General features: G+C 41.1%; 1 protein-coding gene across 1 annotated transcript; it reads left to right on the forward strand.

Annotated features, from left to right (window-relative positions):
* The first annotated feature begins 4,390 nt into the window (after window positions 1-4,390).
* Window positions 4,391-19,776, forward strand: LOC104508785 (sodium/potassium/calcium exchanger 2-like). The gene is made up of 6 exons (XM_010150515.1): window positions 4,391-4,525; window positions 4,821-4,997; window positions 10,166-10,294; window positions 17,121-17,210; window positions 17,660-17,826; window positions 19,509-19,776. Exons 1-6 carry the CDS (start codon window positions 4,391-4,393, stop codon window positions 19,756-19,758), a joined length of 948 nt encoding a protein of 315 aa, XP_010148817.1. The 3' UTR covers window positions 19,759-19,776.
* Window positions 19,777-19,798: the final 22 nt, after the last annotated feature.

The following is a 19,798-nucleotide window of genomic DNA, read 5'->3' on the forward strand; positions in this document are numbered from 1 at the left end:
CCTTGTCCCAGAGATGGTCATTTAAAGACACCATCCATCTTGTGGAACCAAGCTGCAAATGTGCCTTAGGGGGAAAAAATGTTGTCCTGAACACTGTGGGCTGGGAAATGGGTGTACTTACATAGCAGGTCATCACGTATTCCTAAAACATATTTGCAGTGAGAATACAGAAGATGTGCATGGGGACCTAATTCTTTCTCCTCCATTATGGCCTTCATGCTTTTCCCTCTTGCAAAACAAGCATAATCATATTTGTGGTTTTTCTTACTTTTCACTGGAGCAGATTGTGGTGCCTGGGTCTAAATCCCTAGACACTAGCATTTTAGTTATATGAGGTTCTGTATTGGCATTAGAATTGTCTGAAAATAAGTACATTAAAAATTATATGTTCTACTAGTACAAAGAGAATATGCAAATAAATCCATCTAATTATAAAACCCTTATTCACTTAGAAACATGATGTTGAGAAAAGCACCCTTGTGAAAGGAAGAAAAGCAACCGTCATTTGTCCCAGACAGTAAGACTGTCATAATCCCACTCCCACTGTAAGCAGCAGCTGGTTTCCTAACTTTCATAAAACCTGGATCCTCAGCTGAGAAGGACAGATGTCTGTAGTCTCCTTCCCAGCCCCTCACCAGCACAGCAGGGAAAAATACCTCCTCCCACCATACGGACTGTAAGATGTTCTTGCTTCATTTGCAGCTAGAAATTGCCTTCCCTCCTGCTGGATAGTGCATCTTCCTTGGGGAATTTGTTCTACTTACGGCATTCTGTCTCTTAACCTTTAGCAGGTTGCCACAAAGGAGAAGACTCTGTTATATAAAACTTCATAGAGGAGTACCGAGAGTGTGTGAGAAAATGAAAGAAGACTAAAAGGACACTGACTATCTCATTAAATGTTTTATAGGGTGCCCTTCGGACAAACGATCCTTCTCAAAAGTCAAATTGTCTCCACTCCCCTCCCCCCCGCCACCTTCTTAACGAGCATTTGATTAAGTGTGTTCAGCCATCATTTTAACCTGTGGCTTTCCTAAAAATAGCTTCCAATCTGAAGATAACACCTTTTCCTCCCACCTACGCACACGCGCACGCACACACATGCACGCACGCACACACATGCACACACTTTTACCTGTTCCCATGGAAACCCTACTAGAAAAATGTTTGCACGCCAGCCATGTTAGAGATAACTTTTCCATGAAAATATAAGGCAACTTGTATGTCATAGGAAAATGCTGCAAATGCTTTATTGTTTTTGTTGCATGCAGTCCACTTACCTGAGCACCAGTATGGCAAGGCGTATTTTGCCTCCCACCACTAAGGAGGAGCAGAATGGTGCTCTGCGTGTCAGGGCAGAGCCCCTGGTCCCTATGGACAGATCTCCCCTGCCCTGGAGTACTCACACCGTTGGTATCAAATTTAGCAGGATATGAGTCTGAGCAGCCGTGCGTTCTTGGTCTCGGACTATGATTCTGGGCTATATTAAACATACCTGTTTTGGAGAGAGAGAAAGTAGACGAGATTAGAGCAGCCTTTGTTGTGAGGCCATGATATATTCCAGCATCACTGGTATTTGTTTGGTTGATTATTAAAAATACATTTTCCAAAGCCCAAAGTTTTTTTTCAGTTGCCACACTCAGAAGTAAATGCCTGCATCTTGTTTGCCAGTATAACTCTTTATAACTTAATGAGAATGGTGCTGCCATCTAAAGGGATTCATCTTTACTTTCCCAAGGCTACTCAGTTCCCTATTCCACATTTTTTTCTGCTGTACACCACTTTGACTTACTTGAAAACTAGGCCAGTGAAAAACATCTTGAAGAGAAAAGCTTATCCTTGAGATGTATCTGCACCACTCCGTAGCTGTTACTTCTCCTGGTGGCCAGACTGCAGTTTTGACTATTGCGTTCTGAGTATTTATTTCTTTGCCAGTTCCCTGGAGAGTGCTGGCAGTAACACAGGCATAAAATACCTGCATATAAGCTCCAGTGCTGTGCTTTTCCAGTATTTTTGCAAGATCCCAAGAGGATACAAACAGCAGTAGCAGAATTTGGAGCAAATAACTACCTGATCCCCGCTCCTTCCCATAGGCTCCACTCAAAAGGTAGCTCTTTTCAGTGAGTTCACAGTGCAGAGAGGATTAATACGAATTAGCTGCCCTGAGAAGAGTATCCATATATACAAAACGCATTCTGAAAGCTCAGGGATTTAATTTTACTGCCTGCTTGAATTTTACTCAAGAATTCATGAGGAATGATGTTTCTGGCCTAGTTACCCCATAGAAATTGCATAGTACTGTACTAGCTCGCCTCCTTTCACATTTTTTTTTCTTCCAAATGAGAGCTAGGAGAAGATAAATGAGCAATTCAAGTTACAGACAATAAACAGAAAGCAGGGACTTGAGGCTGTTCACAGTAGGGCTCCAATTGCCTTTGTCCTCTGCCTTTCTAGTGAAATAAATTAATGTGAAATTTGCTATTCTAAAGAAAAAATCTATCTCAATTCTGAAAATCAGTGCTTACCTCTGAGGCAGGTAACATTCTGAGACATAATTTTTTCTTGATTCACTCATTGTGAGAAGTTGTGTTGTGCAGACCTCTTCACTTGCAAGAAGAAAAAAATACTCAGCAGCCTTTTGCAGCACTATCAGACAGAGAAGGAAATTACCTTTTTAAAGATGGTACAATATCTATACTTAGTATAAGCACATTGACCTGCAAAGAGTTCCTGTCTGCAGTTTCCTTTTGTCTGGAGTCCTAATGCTAATTCTGTATTGATTAATGATATTAGAAGTCAAAATGCACAAGACATGTACAAGCATGAGAATTTATAGCTCAGCTCTTTAGCTTGGTTGGGCTAACAGTATAATCCTCAGAATATAATATTTATAATTATATGCTATAGCTGTTACACAATACAGACTATTTGGTAAATAGAGACAGATCCAATATTTCAGATAAATTTGAGGTGGTTCATTGCACTTGTTTTCCATTTGGTCCTACTGTCACGAAAAAGGTATAAAAATGCAGTTTGATGTTGTGCCAGAAAAGCAACTGTTTTTCCAAGATAATAGGAGTGTAAGCAGCCTTGAGGACAATGATTTTCTGATGTTTGCTGGAAGCAACGACTGCATTGTGACTTTGGCAGATGATGTTTGCTATAATCTGCTGTTTATAAACAAAACAGTTATTGATGAAATGTCACCATATGTCTGTACTGTTTATAGAGTGTGAAACACACCATCATTTCCTCTGTTTGGAAAAATTTTCTTGGGAGAGTGGGGAAAGTTGTCAGAGCAGTCCTGAGCAAACCAGTAAGAGATTTCTTCTGTGGGATTACAGGCAAGTATTAGACAGATGTTCTTGGATGAAGAGCTTGTGAGAGATGGAGTGACAAGAGATTTGGGACCTTTTTTATTGTTTGTAAGGAGTTACATAGAAGAAGAGTTGAAGTATCAAGATTAGGTTTATGAATATATGTAGGTTGGTTTAAAAGAAAAGAAATTTTTTTTGCAGATGTATAAATGAGAACATAGAGCAAGTCAACACTTCTGATCTTATTTCTTGAAAGTAAGGAATCAAAACTCGTTTAGAGTTGGTGGGGTTTTTTTGTACTTTAAGTATGTACCTCATTAACCTTGGACAATATGCAAAGGGTGCATTTTCCTATTAGATAATTAATTGTCATTATTGATTAATATGTCCTAGGGTACCACATCCATCCCATTTAGGCATGAGTCTACATACAGTATTCAGCACTGCAAATGCATATGTTACAAAAAGAAAAACCCAAGCACAAGGAAGAAAAAATAAGGATACAATAAATAAAGAGTGGAAAGAATTATGAGAGCTAATGAGAATTTCATATAAAGCCATTAATGACTATTGTATGTGAAGATCTAAAGCAAGTTATATCTAAAACTTTAATGACTGGTTAAGGGATCAGGAGCACAAGTAGTGTTCTCTGTCCTTCCAGTTGCAGGGAGCAATAGAGAAAGGAAGAGCCAGCAGATCAATATGTGGCTCCGGGACTGGTGTCACCAGCAGAATTTTGGTTTTTTTGGTCATGGATTGGTCTATGTGACACCAGGCCAGCTGGCAAAACATGATGTACACCTGTCTCAAAGGGGCAAAAGAATCTTTGCAGAGGAGTTAGCAGAGCTCATTGAAAGTGCTTTAAACTAGATTTGAAGGGAAAAAGGGAAAACTCAGGCTTGCTAGACCTAAGCCTGAGGGTAATATGCCAATGTTTCAGGGACAGACAGTGTGCTGGCAAGGTCTTTCTGTCTGCTCCATGATTTGCTGAGTACACTGGAGCACATGCAGACAGCACCCTAGCCATCTCAGTGGATGAGGGGTGAGAAGATAGAGATGCACACATCAACGAAGACATGAGGGTGGTTGATGCTTTAGAAACCACGGAAGCATCTGAGAATGGTCACATAGGAATTAGGGCTTCTCCTCCAAAAAAGATGCCAGGATCAATAGCCCAACTGAAGTGCCTCTACACCAATGCACGCATCATGGTGACAAACAGGAGACGGTGGAAGCCATCATGCAGCAGGAAAGTTATGATATAGTTGCTATCACATAGCATGGTGGGATGACTTGCACAATTGGAGTGCTGCAGTCAATGGCTATAAAGTCTTCAGAAGGGCTAGGCAAGGAAGGAGAGGTGGTGGGGTAGCCCTCTATGTCAGGGAGTGTTTTGACTGTCTAGAGCTTGATGATGGTAATGAAATGGTCGAGTGTTTATGGGTGAGAATCAGGGGAAAGTCCATTAAGATCATGGTGACAGTCTGTTATAGACCACCTAACTAGGATGAAGAGGCAGATGAAATATTCTGTAAGCAGCTGGGCGAAGTCTCACCATCACCAGCCCTTGTTCTCATGGAAGATTTCAACTTAGCAGATGTCTGCTGGAAATACAATACAGGAAAGAGGAAACAGTCTAAGAGATTCCTGGAGTGTGTGGAGGATAATTTCCTGGCCCAACAGGTGAGTGAACCGACTAGAGAAGGTGCCTGCTGGACTTTTTGTTTGTGAACCGAGAAGGATTTGTGGATGATGGATGGTTGGAGGATGTCTTGGGCACAGCAATCATGAAATGATAGAGTTTTTGATTCTTGGAGAAGTAAGGAGATGGCTCAGCAGAAGAGCTAACGTGGGCTTTCAGAGGACAGACTTTGGCCAGTTTAGGGGCCTTGTTGACAGAGGCCCTTGGAAGGCAGTCCTCAAGGGCAAAGGAGTCCAGGAGGGCTGGGCATTCTTTGAGAAGTAAATCTTAAAGGTGTGGGAGCAGGCCATCCCCATGTGCTGTAAGACGAGCCAGCAGGGAGGAAGACCAGCCTGGCCGAACGGAGAGCTTTGGCTGGAACTCAGGAAAGAAAAGGAGAGTTTATGACCTTTGGAGAAGGGGCAGGCAACTCAAGGATGTCATGAGGTTATGCAGGGAGAAAATTAGAAGAGCCAAAGCCCAACTAGAACTTAATTGTAGAAGGGTAATAAAAAATATTTCTATTAATACATTTGCTACAAAAGGAGAGCTAAGAAGAATCTCCATCCTTGATTGGATGCAGAGGGAATGATAGTGGCAAAGAATGAGAAAAAGGTTGAGGTACTTAATGCCTTCTTTGCCTCAGTCTTTAGCAACAAGACCAATTGTTCTCAGGGAACCCAGCCCCCTGAGCTGGAAACAGGGAAGAGGAGGAGAATGAAACCTCCCCCACAATCAAAGGGGAAATGGTTAGCAATCAGCTACACCACTTAGGCACACACCAGTGTATGGGTCCGGATGGCATCCACCCAAGGGTACCGAGGGAGCTGGCAGAAGTGCTCACCAAGCCACTTTCAATCATTTATCATCAGTCCTGGCTAACCATGAAGGTTCCAGTTGACTGGAGGTTGGCCAGTGTGATACCCATCTACAGGAAGGGCCAGAAGGAGGATCTGGGGAACTACAGGCCTGGCAGTCTGAGCTTGGTCATTATGAAGCAGATCATCTTGAGTGCCACCACATAGGACATACAGAATAAGCAAGCAATCAGGCTCAGTAAGCACGGGTTTATGAAAACCAGGTCCTGCTTGGCTAACCTGAGCTCCTTCTATGAAAAGGTGACCTGCTGGTAAAGGCTGTGGATGGTGTCTACCTTGACTTTAGTAACACCTTTGACGTTTCCTCCAGCGTCATACTGGAGCCAATAATTTCTGCCAGGAAGAGTACTGATGTGTTTAATAACTATCTTGAACACTTAGGATTAATACTGTTTGTATTAATATAAGTAAACTGTTCCGTTCTATGTTCATTAGCATATTCTGAGCAATCCTTTCAGACAAGCCTCAAAATGGACTTGGAATTGTAGGAGAACCATGATTGTCTTCAGGTTTTCCTTGACTATAGTATGACCTGTGTTTTTTGTGACAGCAGTTAAATTCAGGTTCACATGAAATTTTGTGTAAATATTGGATTATCATCAGAGTTCACAACGTCAACTAATGCAGCTTTCCCGTATGTTCCATCTAGTATTTTTAAAGTTAATTAGCTACAGAGTTGTAGCAGGGAATGAGTTTGGGGGTAGGACTCATTTGCATACAGATTGGTAGGTAGTAGCACCTGAGCTGGCCTGGACAAATGGATATTTTTGCATCGTGGTGGCAGGTATGTCATAAATGAACAGAATATTCTCCACTTCTGATGGAGCATGTGGAGGTCAAGTGAGATACCAGAAGTTATCTAAAATGGCACTACTGTATTTGTATTCAGGCAACTGAATTCCTGTGTGTTTATCATGTTATCATTATGTTTTTCTCCTTAGCATTGCAGAAGAGACTCATACTGAACATTGCAAGTACTGAGTTTTCATCATACAGGCTAAAATAAATCAAAACTACAGTTTCAGTATTAGTTTCTGCAAAATGTGAGAATGCATATTCAGAATGCATATTCAGAGAGGCTGGAGTCACAGACAGTGCACGCAATCTCTGCCATAAATCTGTGCTGAGTCATTTTATATCACTGCTGCTTAGTCCAGAGCATGACACTCACATTTGTGTGGTTTTATAGCTGCCACAATTATTTCCCTTTCATGTCTTCAACCTCAGTGGATAGTTCAGCATTGCTTTGAAATTCATGGAAGCTGGATTTACAAATATGTTGAACTTCCTTACTTCCTCTGATTTTTTGAAGGTCAGCATCTGAAAATCAGATTTCAAATTTCATACATTAGAGTCAGCATCTGAAAATCAGATGCGGATTCTAATTTATGAAATAGGAAATGGAGATCCAGTCCGTAGTATCTGTAATGCATCCTGGAGTTAAACTAGGAAGAAAAAGGGTTTTTCCCTGCTCCACTGTGAGCTTGAGTTTGGCTTTCTATTTTGTTGTCTTGGGGAGAGGGAGGAGGTAGTACAACCTGAAGATGCAAAGATCTCAAGCAGATTGATCGAGGTTTGTCAGGAGACACCTAGCAATCTCCGTATGTAATTCTTAGTGGTCCTTTGCTACAGCCACTCACGTTGCCTGTGTACTAGTGCTAGCCCAGTGCTGTTTGACACAGACACAGACCTGAATGGGGCCCTGCTTTGAAGTATGGTGTGTACGGGCACAGTGCAGCATGAACCAACTGAGGTACTAATTTTTGTACAATTTGCAGACTCGTGCAAACTCAGACTAATGTAAAGCTTTTGTTGTGATTAAATACAGTTGTTAATCATGGCTAATCTCTAAAGATGGCAATTCAGGAAGTACTCTGCCACTCAGTGCTGTTTATGAAGCAGTCATTCATGGAGCTTTATTCCAGCTGAGCCCGCTGCTGGAATTATACAGAGGCCACTCAGAAAGAGTTACCTAGGCAACCCTTCAATTTGTCCTTTTGTGCTCAAATTTTACCTCAGTCGTCATATTTTAAAGTTAAGCATCCATCTCAGATTGATTTTCCCTCCCCAGCAGCATCTACCAGAATGATAAAGGAATAGATTTGGTTTTCAGGAAGTAGTCCCACAAACTCCTATACCAGCCCAGTCCCCCAAAAGTCAGGCTGCGATAGACTGCAGCAGTGGAGTATAGATCATCTGCCTGCTTTGGTAAAGAGCTGAAAGCTGAAGGCAAAAGCTAGCGTCATAAGCTGCTCGGGAACCTCTTGGCTACTACATGGTGTGTGACAAATTGTGCCTATGTACATTTTTTAAATCTTTTAATGATTATACCTGTTGTGACCTGTTCACTTTACTGTTGTCTTACTGTCATGAAACTTGGGAGTTTCACAAAGTGCAGCGGTGAACAAAATACTGTCTTCTGTTGACATCAACACATAACTGTCAGAGTAGCTGCAGGCTGTCAACATGTCAGGAGGTAAACAGGGATTTGCTTCCAGCCCATTGGTGTCAGGTGATACCATCATGATGGAAGAGCCTGAGCTAAGACCTGGACTTGCTTTTCTAGGTATGGATCAGTTCAGGTAGCTGAGTAGTTGAACAATTCAGGAATTCATAATAGTGGATTAATTAAGACCTGTTCTTCTATCAGAATTAGCAGTAAGTAGAAAATGTTACAAACACCACCAACACATGATGACATTTCATCAATTACTCTTTTGCTTACAAAAAAATAACAGATGTGGTCATTCAGATGACTGCTTCTTACAGCATTGTCACAATGTTTACATAAGCAATCTTCAGACAGGGCAGCAGCTGACAACAAACCTGTATTATGAATCTGTAGTAAGGGTAGTTTGCACCCTGCAGAGGACTGAATTCTCAATTACTACCTTTTTGCTAAAGAAGAAAACAAGAACACTACATGAAGAAATAGTTGTATGCCTCTCATGGTCTCAAACAAACAGTTTTCACCAGGCACTCTTTTTTTGGACTTCCTCAGCTTTCACTGAGCTCTTCAGGAATCTTACCACAAGCTCACAGGGTTTGCACGACACACATCTGTGTGAAAGAACCATTTAGGGCATTTTTTCTGTTGCCTTATTCTGTGGTGTATCATAACTCCATGTGTGGTTCTGGAGACATTGCCTACCTATACTAAAACTTTAAAAGTTATTTTAATATGTGCACCCAAAAGGCTGGATCACGCTCACTTTGCTTTCTCTCTGTGGCAGTCTGAGAGGGCTCCATTGTGTTAGCAGAAGCAGTCTAACGAAGGAGATGTGCGTGACAGTCAAATGTTTTTCTGTTGTGGGAGAAAGTACCTATACACCTACTCTGTAAGAGAGATGAGCAGCATACACATAAAAGAAGACTAGGTTTTGATGGGAAAATCGGCTACACAAGTAGGAGAAGAATGTCTTCTCTTTAGTTTTAGCACCACGTTGTTAAGACTGCCATGTTGTGGCTGGTCTCAACACGAGAGGTTCAGGCTGGAGGTAAGGAGAAGCCTTATCTCCACGAAGGCAGTCCAGTGGTGGACACGGGCCCCAGGGGGGTTGGATCACCTCCATCCTTGGTGGTTTTACAGCTCAACTGGGCCGAGCCCTGACCAGCCCAGTCTGATCCCCCCAGCTGAGTAGTGGAGCTCCCCAGGTGCCTGCCAGCCTGATTTACCCTATGGTCCTATGAACATGAAAATACATACATATATCTCTTAAATAGAATTAATTTATTCACAAAAGCTTAAAAAGTTAGATATATGTGTACACATACATATGCACATACATACATTTCTATTTATATGCACATATATGTTTGTGTGTACACACACATACATGCACATGCACACCTCTATCGCTATCCCTGTCCCTCTCCCTGTCTCTATGGGGCCAGGCTTAATGCAGTCCAGACCATTTTTGATCCCTGACTAGACTTGCCCACATCCCAAGGGAGATTCTGTGAAAGATGTATCAGAGGTGCAAGGTTCTGCTCCGGGGAGAAGGCACAACACTGGTCTGTGCATCCCAAGGGACCAGCTTCACTGTCAGCATAGCTGCAAACGGACATCCTCAGGGAGCCTGTGCTGCAGAGATACCTCATAGTCTGGGCAAAATCTTTTTTACTGTGTCCTAGCTGATGTTGTTAGGTAGGTGTGGTGTTAACGCAGCGTTTTCAAACCCCATGGGTTCTCAGTGAAACACAGCACAGTCCTCAGGACTCCTCTTTAAAGAAAGAATCCCTAATCTCATTTGTCCACTTCAATATTCTGCTCACTGTGGCTTTTCCTGCAGAATGAAGAGGATGAGGACCAGCCTCTCAGCCTGGCCTGGCCTGATACTCCACGCAAGCAGCTCACCTACCTTCTTGTATTACCCATTGTTTTCCCACTGTGGGCTTCCCTCCCGGATGTCAGAAAACCTGTGAGTAATCGTTGTTGTAAGTTGGTGTCTTCAGCACAACAGGGTGGCTCACTAGCTATATGCCAACAAGGGACTGTGGTGGATTTATGTAAAAGTAGGGCTAATGGGTTTTTTTAATACTTTCTTCTTTGAAGAAGAGGTCACAGCATCAATCTTCCAACCTTCAAATGAGTGCTGATGGGCAGCTTGTTGGTAATAGCTCTATAAAGATTGCCATTCGTAACCACTAATATTTTATGACACAGAGTGAAAGCTCTTGGAACTTCTTTTGGGCCTTCACATCTGTATTTCTAGATCACTGAATATCACATAAGTGATGAGGAAGTCTGTCCATCTGCAGTGCCCTAAAGGTGGACTGGAAAGGTTTTAGACCACCTAAATTTTCTCTGTGGTTCAAAACAATTCTATGCATTTCTCTTAAATACATGTTCCTCTAGACCTTTGTTTTCTACTCGTCATTGTAATTTTCATACTAGAACAAGATTTTTATATTCACATATACAAATAGACCTGACTAGGGAGACTCACGGAAAGTAAAAGAAAAAAAAAAATTCAAGAGCTGAAAAAATCCTTTAGTAGAGTTTTAACCTCTTCTCCTTTCTGTATCAAAAATAGATTTATAACTGCTGCAATAGAGGGATGCACAGCTTATAAGGTTATAAATCAACACCCTGAATTCTTTTTTCCTCCTTACACATACTGAAAAACTTTCCCATCCCACACACTGAAAAATTGCAGTTCAGTGCAAGAAACAAGCTAAAAAAAGATCTTTGATTTGTTTTTAGATAAAGGTTTCTCAGAGGACATGAACTGATATTTTCCTCTCCAATCTTTAAACTTTCTTTTCTTAGTTTTCAAACAACTCTGGTAAATGCTTTCTGTTTGTTAACACAGGGAGTATACTACATGAATTTCAAGATTGTTTGTTTCTGTATTTACTCCCTCTTTTTATCATTCAAGACCACTCTTGTAATTTTTTTTTTTCATAATTTGGCCCAAAATGAGCATGTACTGCTAAGAAATAAGTATGTGCATTATTTTGAATTTTGAAAAATCAGAAATTAACATCAATAGACATCAGTAGCCTTATCCAATATTCTGTGCTGTACAGATGAGAACAGTTGTTGCAATAATGGTTTTGGAAAGCAAATATCTCAAGAAGTTGCCTGCAACTGTATGACGCATGTGATTGTTAACACCAGTATTGTTCACAAGAGAACTGGCATGCTGGCATATTTCAGCTAAAATACCTGGCCGTAACACAAAAAAATCATCAGAGTTGTATGTGCCAGATACATGCCAGATGTGTCAACGGGCAACAGTGTTTTAAAATTTCATTCACTTAAAGGATCAGCTTTATATACAGAAGCAAAAGAAATGTAGTTTGTAATTACATGTTGTAATAACAGAAAGAGGTAACAGGCTGTGTCAGTATGACAAGCTGATTACTTTGAACACTGCTGTCAAATAATTAACCAGATGGTTGCATAAACTAACTTTTCAAGGACGCTTCATTAGTGCATTTGTCTCTACAGTATTCTCACTTATGCCTGTGTGCCATCCCCACTATTCCTTTCCTAACAAAATGAAAACCCAGTATCACAGCTCAGCATGTGCATCAGTAAACAACTTCCCATGAAATCTGTAAGGCAAAAGTTTTAAAAAAAAACACCAAAACAAAAAAACCACACCACACTAAGATAATACCTAAATAGATTTTGTAGATAGGACTACTGTCAGGGGCTTGATTTGCAAGTGTGGTAATTTTAGAAACCCAAATTCTGCATCAGGATGCTCAGATTAGCATGTGGATGTATAAAATAAACACTTGTGTGGTGTATACTGATTTGAGGGACCATATGGAGCCTTTGACATCCACTGTGGGTGTCCACTTTTCAAAAAATGAGTTCTCCATTCCTCCTAGAGTCTCTTTCCTAAAATATATTTTATGTCCACATAATGGAGATGCTTTGACTGCATTTACTTGCACTATACCAAGCTATATTTAGCTCCATGAGAAGCTCTAGAAAAATGATTTCATAGACAAAGTCTCTGGTTATGAAGTTAGCAAAACCCTTGCTGCCTTATTATGCTCTAGTGTACACATGTGCAGATTTTTGTATACTTACAAGTAGATTAGGCATTAGTTCAGCTAACTCTCAGCTGATTCAATAGCTGACATGTTTTAATGTGTGTTTAGTACCTTAATGATGCCTGCTCACATTAAGCCAGTATATATTAAAATCCTTACTATAACATCAATAATGTTGCTGGCAGTACACCGGAGGCAGGTGTGCCCTTGGGGAATTTTTTACTTGACTTTTTGTTCAGGAGTTTTGAACAATAACGGGTATTTTTCCTGTACTAATAGCTTATTTCCCCAGGGCTCTGTAAAAGCCACAGATGTAACTGTCCGCCTTCTGAAGTAAGGAATATTGAAAGATTAGAAGGAAAATTATGTGACCAAGGTGGCCCAGTGGGTCAGAGGCAGATATTGAACACCATCTCTTTACTGCACTGTCCATCCCTTTGCGTTACAGGCCAGAAGAATGGCTATTAGGGCTCAAGTCCTGCTGTCACTGGACCCATATGGGGCCTTTTGTTGTACCTCTGCAAATTCACATTACCAACGGAGAGGTACAACTTACATGAAGTCTTGTTGCCATACAGAGATGCACTGTTACCAAGGGGATGAGGACAAGATGTTCCTGCACAGATCCAGTTACAGGAGCAGGTTCTGAGTAATCAGATTTAAGCACTGACAAGTATGAAAGGCAAATCAAAGCTTGCAGTGCAAATAAATTTATGTACAAGACAAACATATGATTCATTCAGGTTAAGGGAAAAGCAAAGATGTTGGTAATAATACTGGCTAAAATTAAGACAGTTACTTTGCAAATTATTAAGCACTCATTATCTCTCAGGATCAGGCTCTTAGAAGAAAAGCCTTCATACTTGGATCATTCTTGCTCCTAGAAGACCTGTTTTTCAGATGCTGGCATAAAATCAATACAGAAACATACCAAGAAAAATGTCCTCAAAATTGCTGATAGACAGGAATAGAACCAATCCAACCAATCTACAGTGAAACTGCAAAATTCTTTCTCTTTTGTTAAAAGAAAATAGCATATGAGCCGAATGAGCCATGGCTTTTCTCATTTGTCTGTTACCATGACCACAACACAACCAATTGGTAAAATACTGGGCGCTCTGTTTTTACAAGGCAACCATCACAACAGTTACCAGAAAATGTGGGGAGAAGTATTGCTGTCTGGTGTCTCTGACTAATTCTTCTAGGAAAACGCTTGGGATTGGCAGCTTTCTCTATTTCCAAGAGCTAGGGAGTTGCAATGAGATAAATCTCAAAAGGATGCTGTCATTACTTACAAAATAAGCATGGTTATTATTATACTCTGGAAATAAAATCCAGCATCTGTAAAATAATGAGCACTCTTATTACTGCTTTTTAAAAATTACATACATATGCAAAGTATATAGCAGCATCCATGGAGTCCATTCTTGATTTCGTCATCTGTAATATGTACACACTTTAAATTTTGCCCTTTTTGAGTTTAAATGTTCTTCCTTTTAACATAGGTAATTAAACTGTTAAGGCTATTAAAGTACTCTTAGTCTTGAACTGCTTATCAGTTAATTTTACTGGGAGGGGTTTGGCCGAGACAGGCTAGGAATACACATGCTTCAAAGTTATTGAGTCGTAATTCTTAGCCATCTGAATTCTGTGGGTGTCTAACTCAGCTAGGCAATATCCCATTATTTTGCATGAACCATTTGGTATATATTATTGCACTGACAGAGCCATTACTGGCCAGTCCAGCTCTTGCTGTCTTCGTTTTGCATAAGCCAATGTACGCTTGTGTCGTGAGTGTTGTAGAGTGATTATTCAAATTGCATTGCTGTGAGATGCTCTGTGTAGATTTTGTGACCAGCTGCAACAAGCTTATCGCTTCATCATCTCATTCACCATATGTGTTGCCATGAAATCCAGTTTTTACAAGGAAGACAGAAAATGCTGAATGTTGAAACTGTTGGCTAGTAAGAATGGTGAAAATGAAGCGCTAGCTATTTAGTTTAAAAAAAGGAAATTGCAATTTAGATTCATTTTTCCCTTCCAGACTCAGCTCTGCTCTCACTAGTGTCTCATCACTATTTTAATAGCCATCTTTGTGTTCCTTTCAAATTGTGTTCCTTTTTGGATGAAGGTCTTCTGTCCCCCAGTCCATGTAAAGTTTTGAATTAATAGTCTATCTGAGTAGGTTTAAACATCAAAAACTCATTATCAGATTTTATGATTTTAAAAAGAAGTAGAACTCTGTTTTGGAAAAGTAACTCTGTTTGCTCCATGAAGAGTTAAGAAGCAGATCAACCCCAGTACCCTGAGCAGTTCCAGATAGAGTGCACGTGGCTGTAGTGGAATTTATATGAAAAGGATGTTTCCAAGTGCCATTGTGGCTATTTATGCCTGTATTTAAAGATAATTCATTTAAAACACATACTGGAATGGTTTTCTTCTTCCAACAGAGGTAATTTATTTATATATGAGGGGGTTTGGGAGCACTGTTACGTCCGTACCGTCTGTAACGTGTTCCTATGTACATTCAGTGGTGGAGTTCTATAGGGGGTGTTAGCCAGTGCTTACCAGCCCGGTTTTCAGGAGGGCATTTGGCTTTATGCAGAGTGCCCACAGGGAGTAGGTGTTCTGTAGCACAGCCTACAGCTGCACCTGCTGCCGGACCCTTTAATTGTCCCGTCCTCAAGAGGAGTGTGCACAATTGGCATTGCTGACTTTACTCTTTTTCTGTCAGTAATGATCTGATCTCATTCCATTTGCATCAGCAGAAAGATTCTACACAATTTCAAAGAGCTGCGGACCGGCCTCGCTCTTTTCTGTTTCAGCTGACAAAAGACTGTGTCATTCCCACATGACCAGCTCCCATGGCCAGCCCAAATCATGGGACACCTCTCAGTCCACAACCGCCCATGCGCATCAGTTCCTAAATGTGAGGATGTCCCATATAAACACCTCTTGTGCCTGTTATACAAGAAAAGATGGCTGTGCAGCCCTGTAAGCTCCCTGAAAAACAGGGATTTAGCATGGCTTGAGCAAGGTGAATTGGCAAAATCCAAACAGTATTTTCTCTCCAAAAGTCATGTTCAGGGAAAGCTCTGCAGTCGTGTCTGCTCCCACAACACCTAGGAGAGACCCACAGGCTAGTAAGTCTCCTGATGCAGCAGGGGCACGTCCTGCAGTGGAGAGGGGTACAGGCAAGGCGCGCCACCCAAAAAATTTTGGAGGCCCCTGCAGTGCAAAAGGTAGAAGTGGATTTAGCAAGGATTTAACAGGGAAAGGTAGTGCAGGATCAAGAAGCAGCTGGAACGAGTATTCAGAGTGGTATAACTTACTTCCACAAGCAGCCCTACTTATTATTCATGGAAATTTGTAGGGCTCTGCCAGTGGCATGTCAAAAGTCATCTAGGGTGAAGATCATCAAGGGCCTGTAGTGACAGGACAAGGGGTAACGGCTTTAAATTGAAAGCAGGGAGGTTTGGATTTAGATATCAGGAAGAAGTTCTTCACGGAGAAGGTGGTGAGGCACTGGAACAGGTTGCCCAGAGAAGCTGTGGATGCCCCATCCCTGGAAGTGTTCAAGGCCAGGCTGGATGAGGCTTTGAGCAACCTGGTCTAGTGGAAGGTGTCCCTGCCCATGGCAGGGGGGTTGGAACTAGATGGTCTTTAAGGTCCCTTCCAACCCCAACTATTCTATGATTCCATGATCTGTGTTCAGAAGGTTGATGCCCATAAAGACTGTGGTTTCATTCAAGATCGGTGGCATTCATTCACAGTGCAAATTTCTTTTTAAACATTAATTTGATTTAGAGAGTGATTGCTTGGTAAAGTACTGCAGTCGTGTTTCCTTCCTGTAGTAGTTAACTTGGTATCTATTTGCTACATAGATCTCGCCAGCCAACAGGAAATAGGGATGATGCAGAAGACTGGAAAGGACAGAAACCAAAATAAATCATTAATCTGAATATAACCCATTCACTGTGTGCAAGAACATTATCCAGTCAAAGTTTGACATTAGTAAGGGTGACACTGAAGATGAAAATGAAGTTAGCTTGGTGTTACTCAGATTTTTTTTAATTCATTGAAGGGCCTCAGAGTACGTTTTACATGTTTTTATACAAACTTCTCTACAACACAAAGCATGGTGAATCTGTGCTTAATGTATCTTCTGTTCCAATTGAGAAAGTGGGTTCTTTTCCCTAGAAAAGTAAATGCCCTGGTAGATTTTAGGTGTGTAGTTTTTCAGCTGTGTCATAGGACGGCCTTTGTTATACTGACTGAAAGGTGCTGCACAAAGTTGTTCATGCATGAATGAAAGTTATGGGTGCCTGTTTGAGCAATTTGAAAACATTCTTTCTGACTAAGCATGAAGTTGTTAATAAATTTACGAGTCAAGCCACCATTTAGCTAAACACATATGCAAATGTTGGCATAAAGGAGTATAATACAAATGACAACCTAAAACCTGCCACTCATCATACAGGTCATTAGGACGTGTTGTTTTACAACTGAAAGGGTTGGAAGATAGAGGCATAGGTAAGTGTATACCAGTGTAGGGAGTCTGTTTCTTACCATTCTTGACATGAATTTTGATAATCTGCTGATGATCAGAATAGTTGGTCAGAACAGGCGATCAGAATAAATGGGAGGCCACTCTCATTCTGAGAAGCAAGTAAGAGTACAGCAACGTCAGTTTTCAACACAGGTGTTCACTCTTTCTCTTTGCTTCTGTTTCAGAGGTCAAGAAAGTTTTTTCCTATCACCTTTTTTGGGTCTATCAGCTGGATTGCGTTTTTTTCTTACTTAATGGTCTGGTGGGCACATCAGGTAAGGAGGTGATACTGATACAAAATACAAGCCCTGCATTGTGTTTTGCACTGTGAGAGGTCGTTTAGAATCAGAACCCATCATCTATCTCATGCTAAGTAGTGCTTTATTTTAGGAGCTGCAACCATGGATGAAGTAAATCACTACTCAGTAGACGGAAAGTAGATCAGAGAGTTGTGCTTGTCCTGACCACAGGACTTGATCGTTCTGGTAACATCAGAACCATCACCAACCACATATCAATACCTACTGGTTCTGTTTGACAATCTTATCTTGCCCCTGAAATGTGTAGAAATCTGTGAAAACAAGTAATTCTTCAGTCTTGCTTGTATTCTCCAAACTAGCTTTGGCAAGCTCCAGGATAATATTCCTGGTTAAACAGGTTTACAGCAGAAAGCATTTTTTCACCTCAGGATGATAGTTTGCTGGTTTTGCTTAAACTCTTTTAGGTTGGAGAGACCATTGGTATTAGCGAAGAAATCATGGGATTGACTATTCTAGCTGCTGGCACATCAATTCCTGACCTTATTACCAGTGTTATTGTAGCACGCAAAGGCCTGGGGGACATGGCTGTATCCAGTTCTGTTGGAAGCAACATATTTGACATCACAGTGGGGTAAGTCCTACAGCAAGAAAATTGTGTCTTTTTTAACAAGTTTTGTGTTCTTAGCATTGTGTTTACCACGGTGTTGCCTACGACAGTTTTCTGCCGTTGATGCTTAAAAAGGAGAAAGATGCAAATACGCAATGGATGTCACTGTTTCAAGTGGTCAGTTTATAGATATTTGCATGACAGAATTATTACACATTTGTTGACTGATTCTCTCTTTGATGCATCGCAGAGCTCCCTAGGCAAGTGAATTCCTCTTTAAAAACTTTACAAGAGCATTATTCCAAGAAGGAATTTCTGAAGCTGTTGTTTGTTACCACTCATTGTGCTTACACTAGAACTTTCTTTATCATTATAATGATGATCAGGAATGATTAATTGCCTCTGCAGTATCCCGTATGTTTGCTGTAATTCAAACAGAACGTTATTGTCTTGTGGAGCTCGTTTAGCCTGTTGTTGACATGTGGGGTTTTTTAACATACCTGGCAAGTCCCAAATTACAAACCAATTCTCTGTTAACACAAAGGATCTTGTATAGCCTTGAGAATGTAAAGCAAGATAAGATTATGCAGAAATATGCTATTTACACTTTACCGCTTCTCGGTAGCTCTGGTTATGATGTATGGCATGCGGTTGGAATTCAAATTCCTTTTTGACCTTTTGAAACCAAGCTAGATCAGGTGCAGAGATGTTGTAATCTATGCCTCAGTGTTTCAAAAATGGGCAGGAAATATACAGACCTGCATTCACTACCATGTTCTTCAACTTAGAGCATGTAGGGTGCATTACAAAACTTTTTTCACAATGCTTTCTTACTTTTCTTAAAATGTTTATAGTCTCCCTGCCAGTGCAAATGTTGTTGTGCTGTACCAGTCTGCTAGACCTGGTATGTTTACAACACAAACAGCACAGTTGAGCTGTAGGCTGGTGTAGTTGGTACTGAGGCTGTAATAAATTATTCTCTCTTGAGCTGCTTATTCAAAGTTTGGATGTTGTGAGCTTCTCACAGCTCTCTTCGTGCTTTCTAAGCCTGCTAAGCTCCGATCAGTGGCTTAAATACTTTTTTCAACTTGGCATCCTCCAGAGGGATGTTGCCTTTCTGTGGCATCAGAGATGAGAAGTGCAGTGACAGCAAATACAGAAGGAGAAATTAAGCCTAAGTTCAGTTGAAGTTCACATTTTAACACAATTTTATACAGTAAATATGTAGGGTTTATACAGTAAATATGAAGGGTCTTTAGGGCCAAATTCTGGGGGCAGTGCCTTGCAGTGTGCTGTTTCTTCGTGGCAAGGACATGTCTCTATGTCACCCACTCTCCAGTTGCGTAGGCTCTTGGAAAGAGAGTGGAAGTAGACTCTTCCGCAGATGTTCTGAATCCGGAAACAAACGAAAGGGGTCTTCCTGCTCACAGACAACGTGCCAGGTTCTTTGTCAGCCAAGGGAAATACAGTTCACCAGTGTAACTGCTGGAAGAGTAGGGATCCTAAGTCCCAACAGCCAGGAGCAAGCTGGCAAGTTTATTGTACAGATATGTACAGATGTATGTACAGGTTACAAGACTTGAAACACTTCCTGCCTCCCTTCATGCAGGAAAAAAAAATGTATTTCGAAGCGCCTCCAGAAACTTTCTACTGCCCCTTTCTGCACCTCTGCAATGTTTCCAATTTATTTTTCTGTTTCTTAACAGCCTTCCTCTTCCGTGGCTCCTGTATGCTGTGATTAACAGCTTTGCCCCGGTGACAGTCAGCAGCAATGGTCTGTTCTGTGCGATCGTCCTCCTCTTCATCATGCTGCTATTTGTCATCCTCTCCATCGCTTTCTGCAAGTGGAGGATGAATAAAATCCTGGGCTTTTTCATGTTTGGGCTTTATTTTGTGTTCCTGATTGTCAGTGTCCTCCTGGAGGACAAAGTGATCCAGTGTCCTGTCTCCATCTAGTGGAAAGTGCTGTTTCTCCAGGGAAAAAAAATACATATAT

This window comes from Eurypyga helias, unplaced genomic scaffold (assembly GCF_000690775.1).
Source record: "Eurypyga helias isolate BGI_N326 unplaced genomic scaffold, ASM69077v1 scaffold8764, whole genome shotgun sequence".
Taxonomy (NCBI): domain Eukaryota; kingdom Metazoa; phylum Chordata; class Aves; order Eurypygiformes; family Eurypygidae; genus Eurypyga; species Eurypyga helias.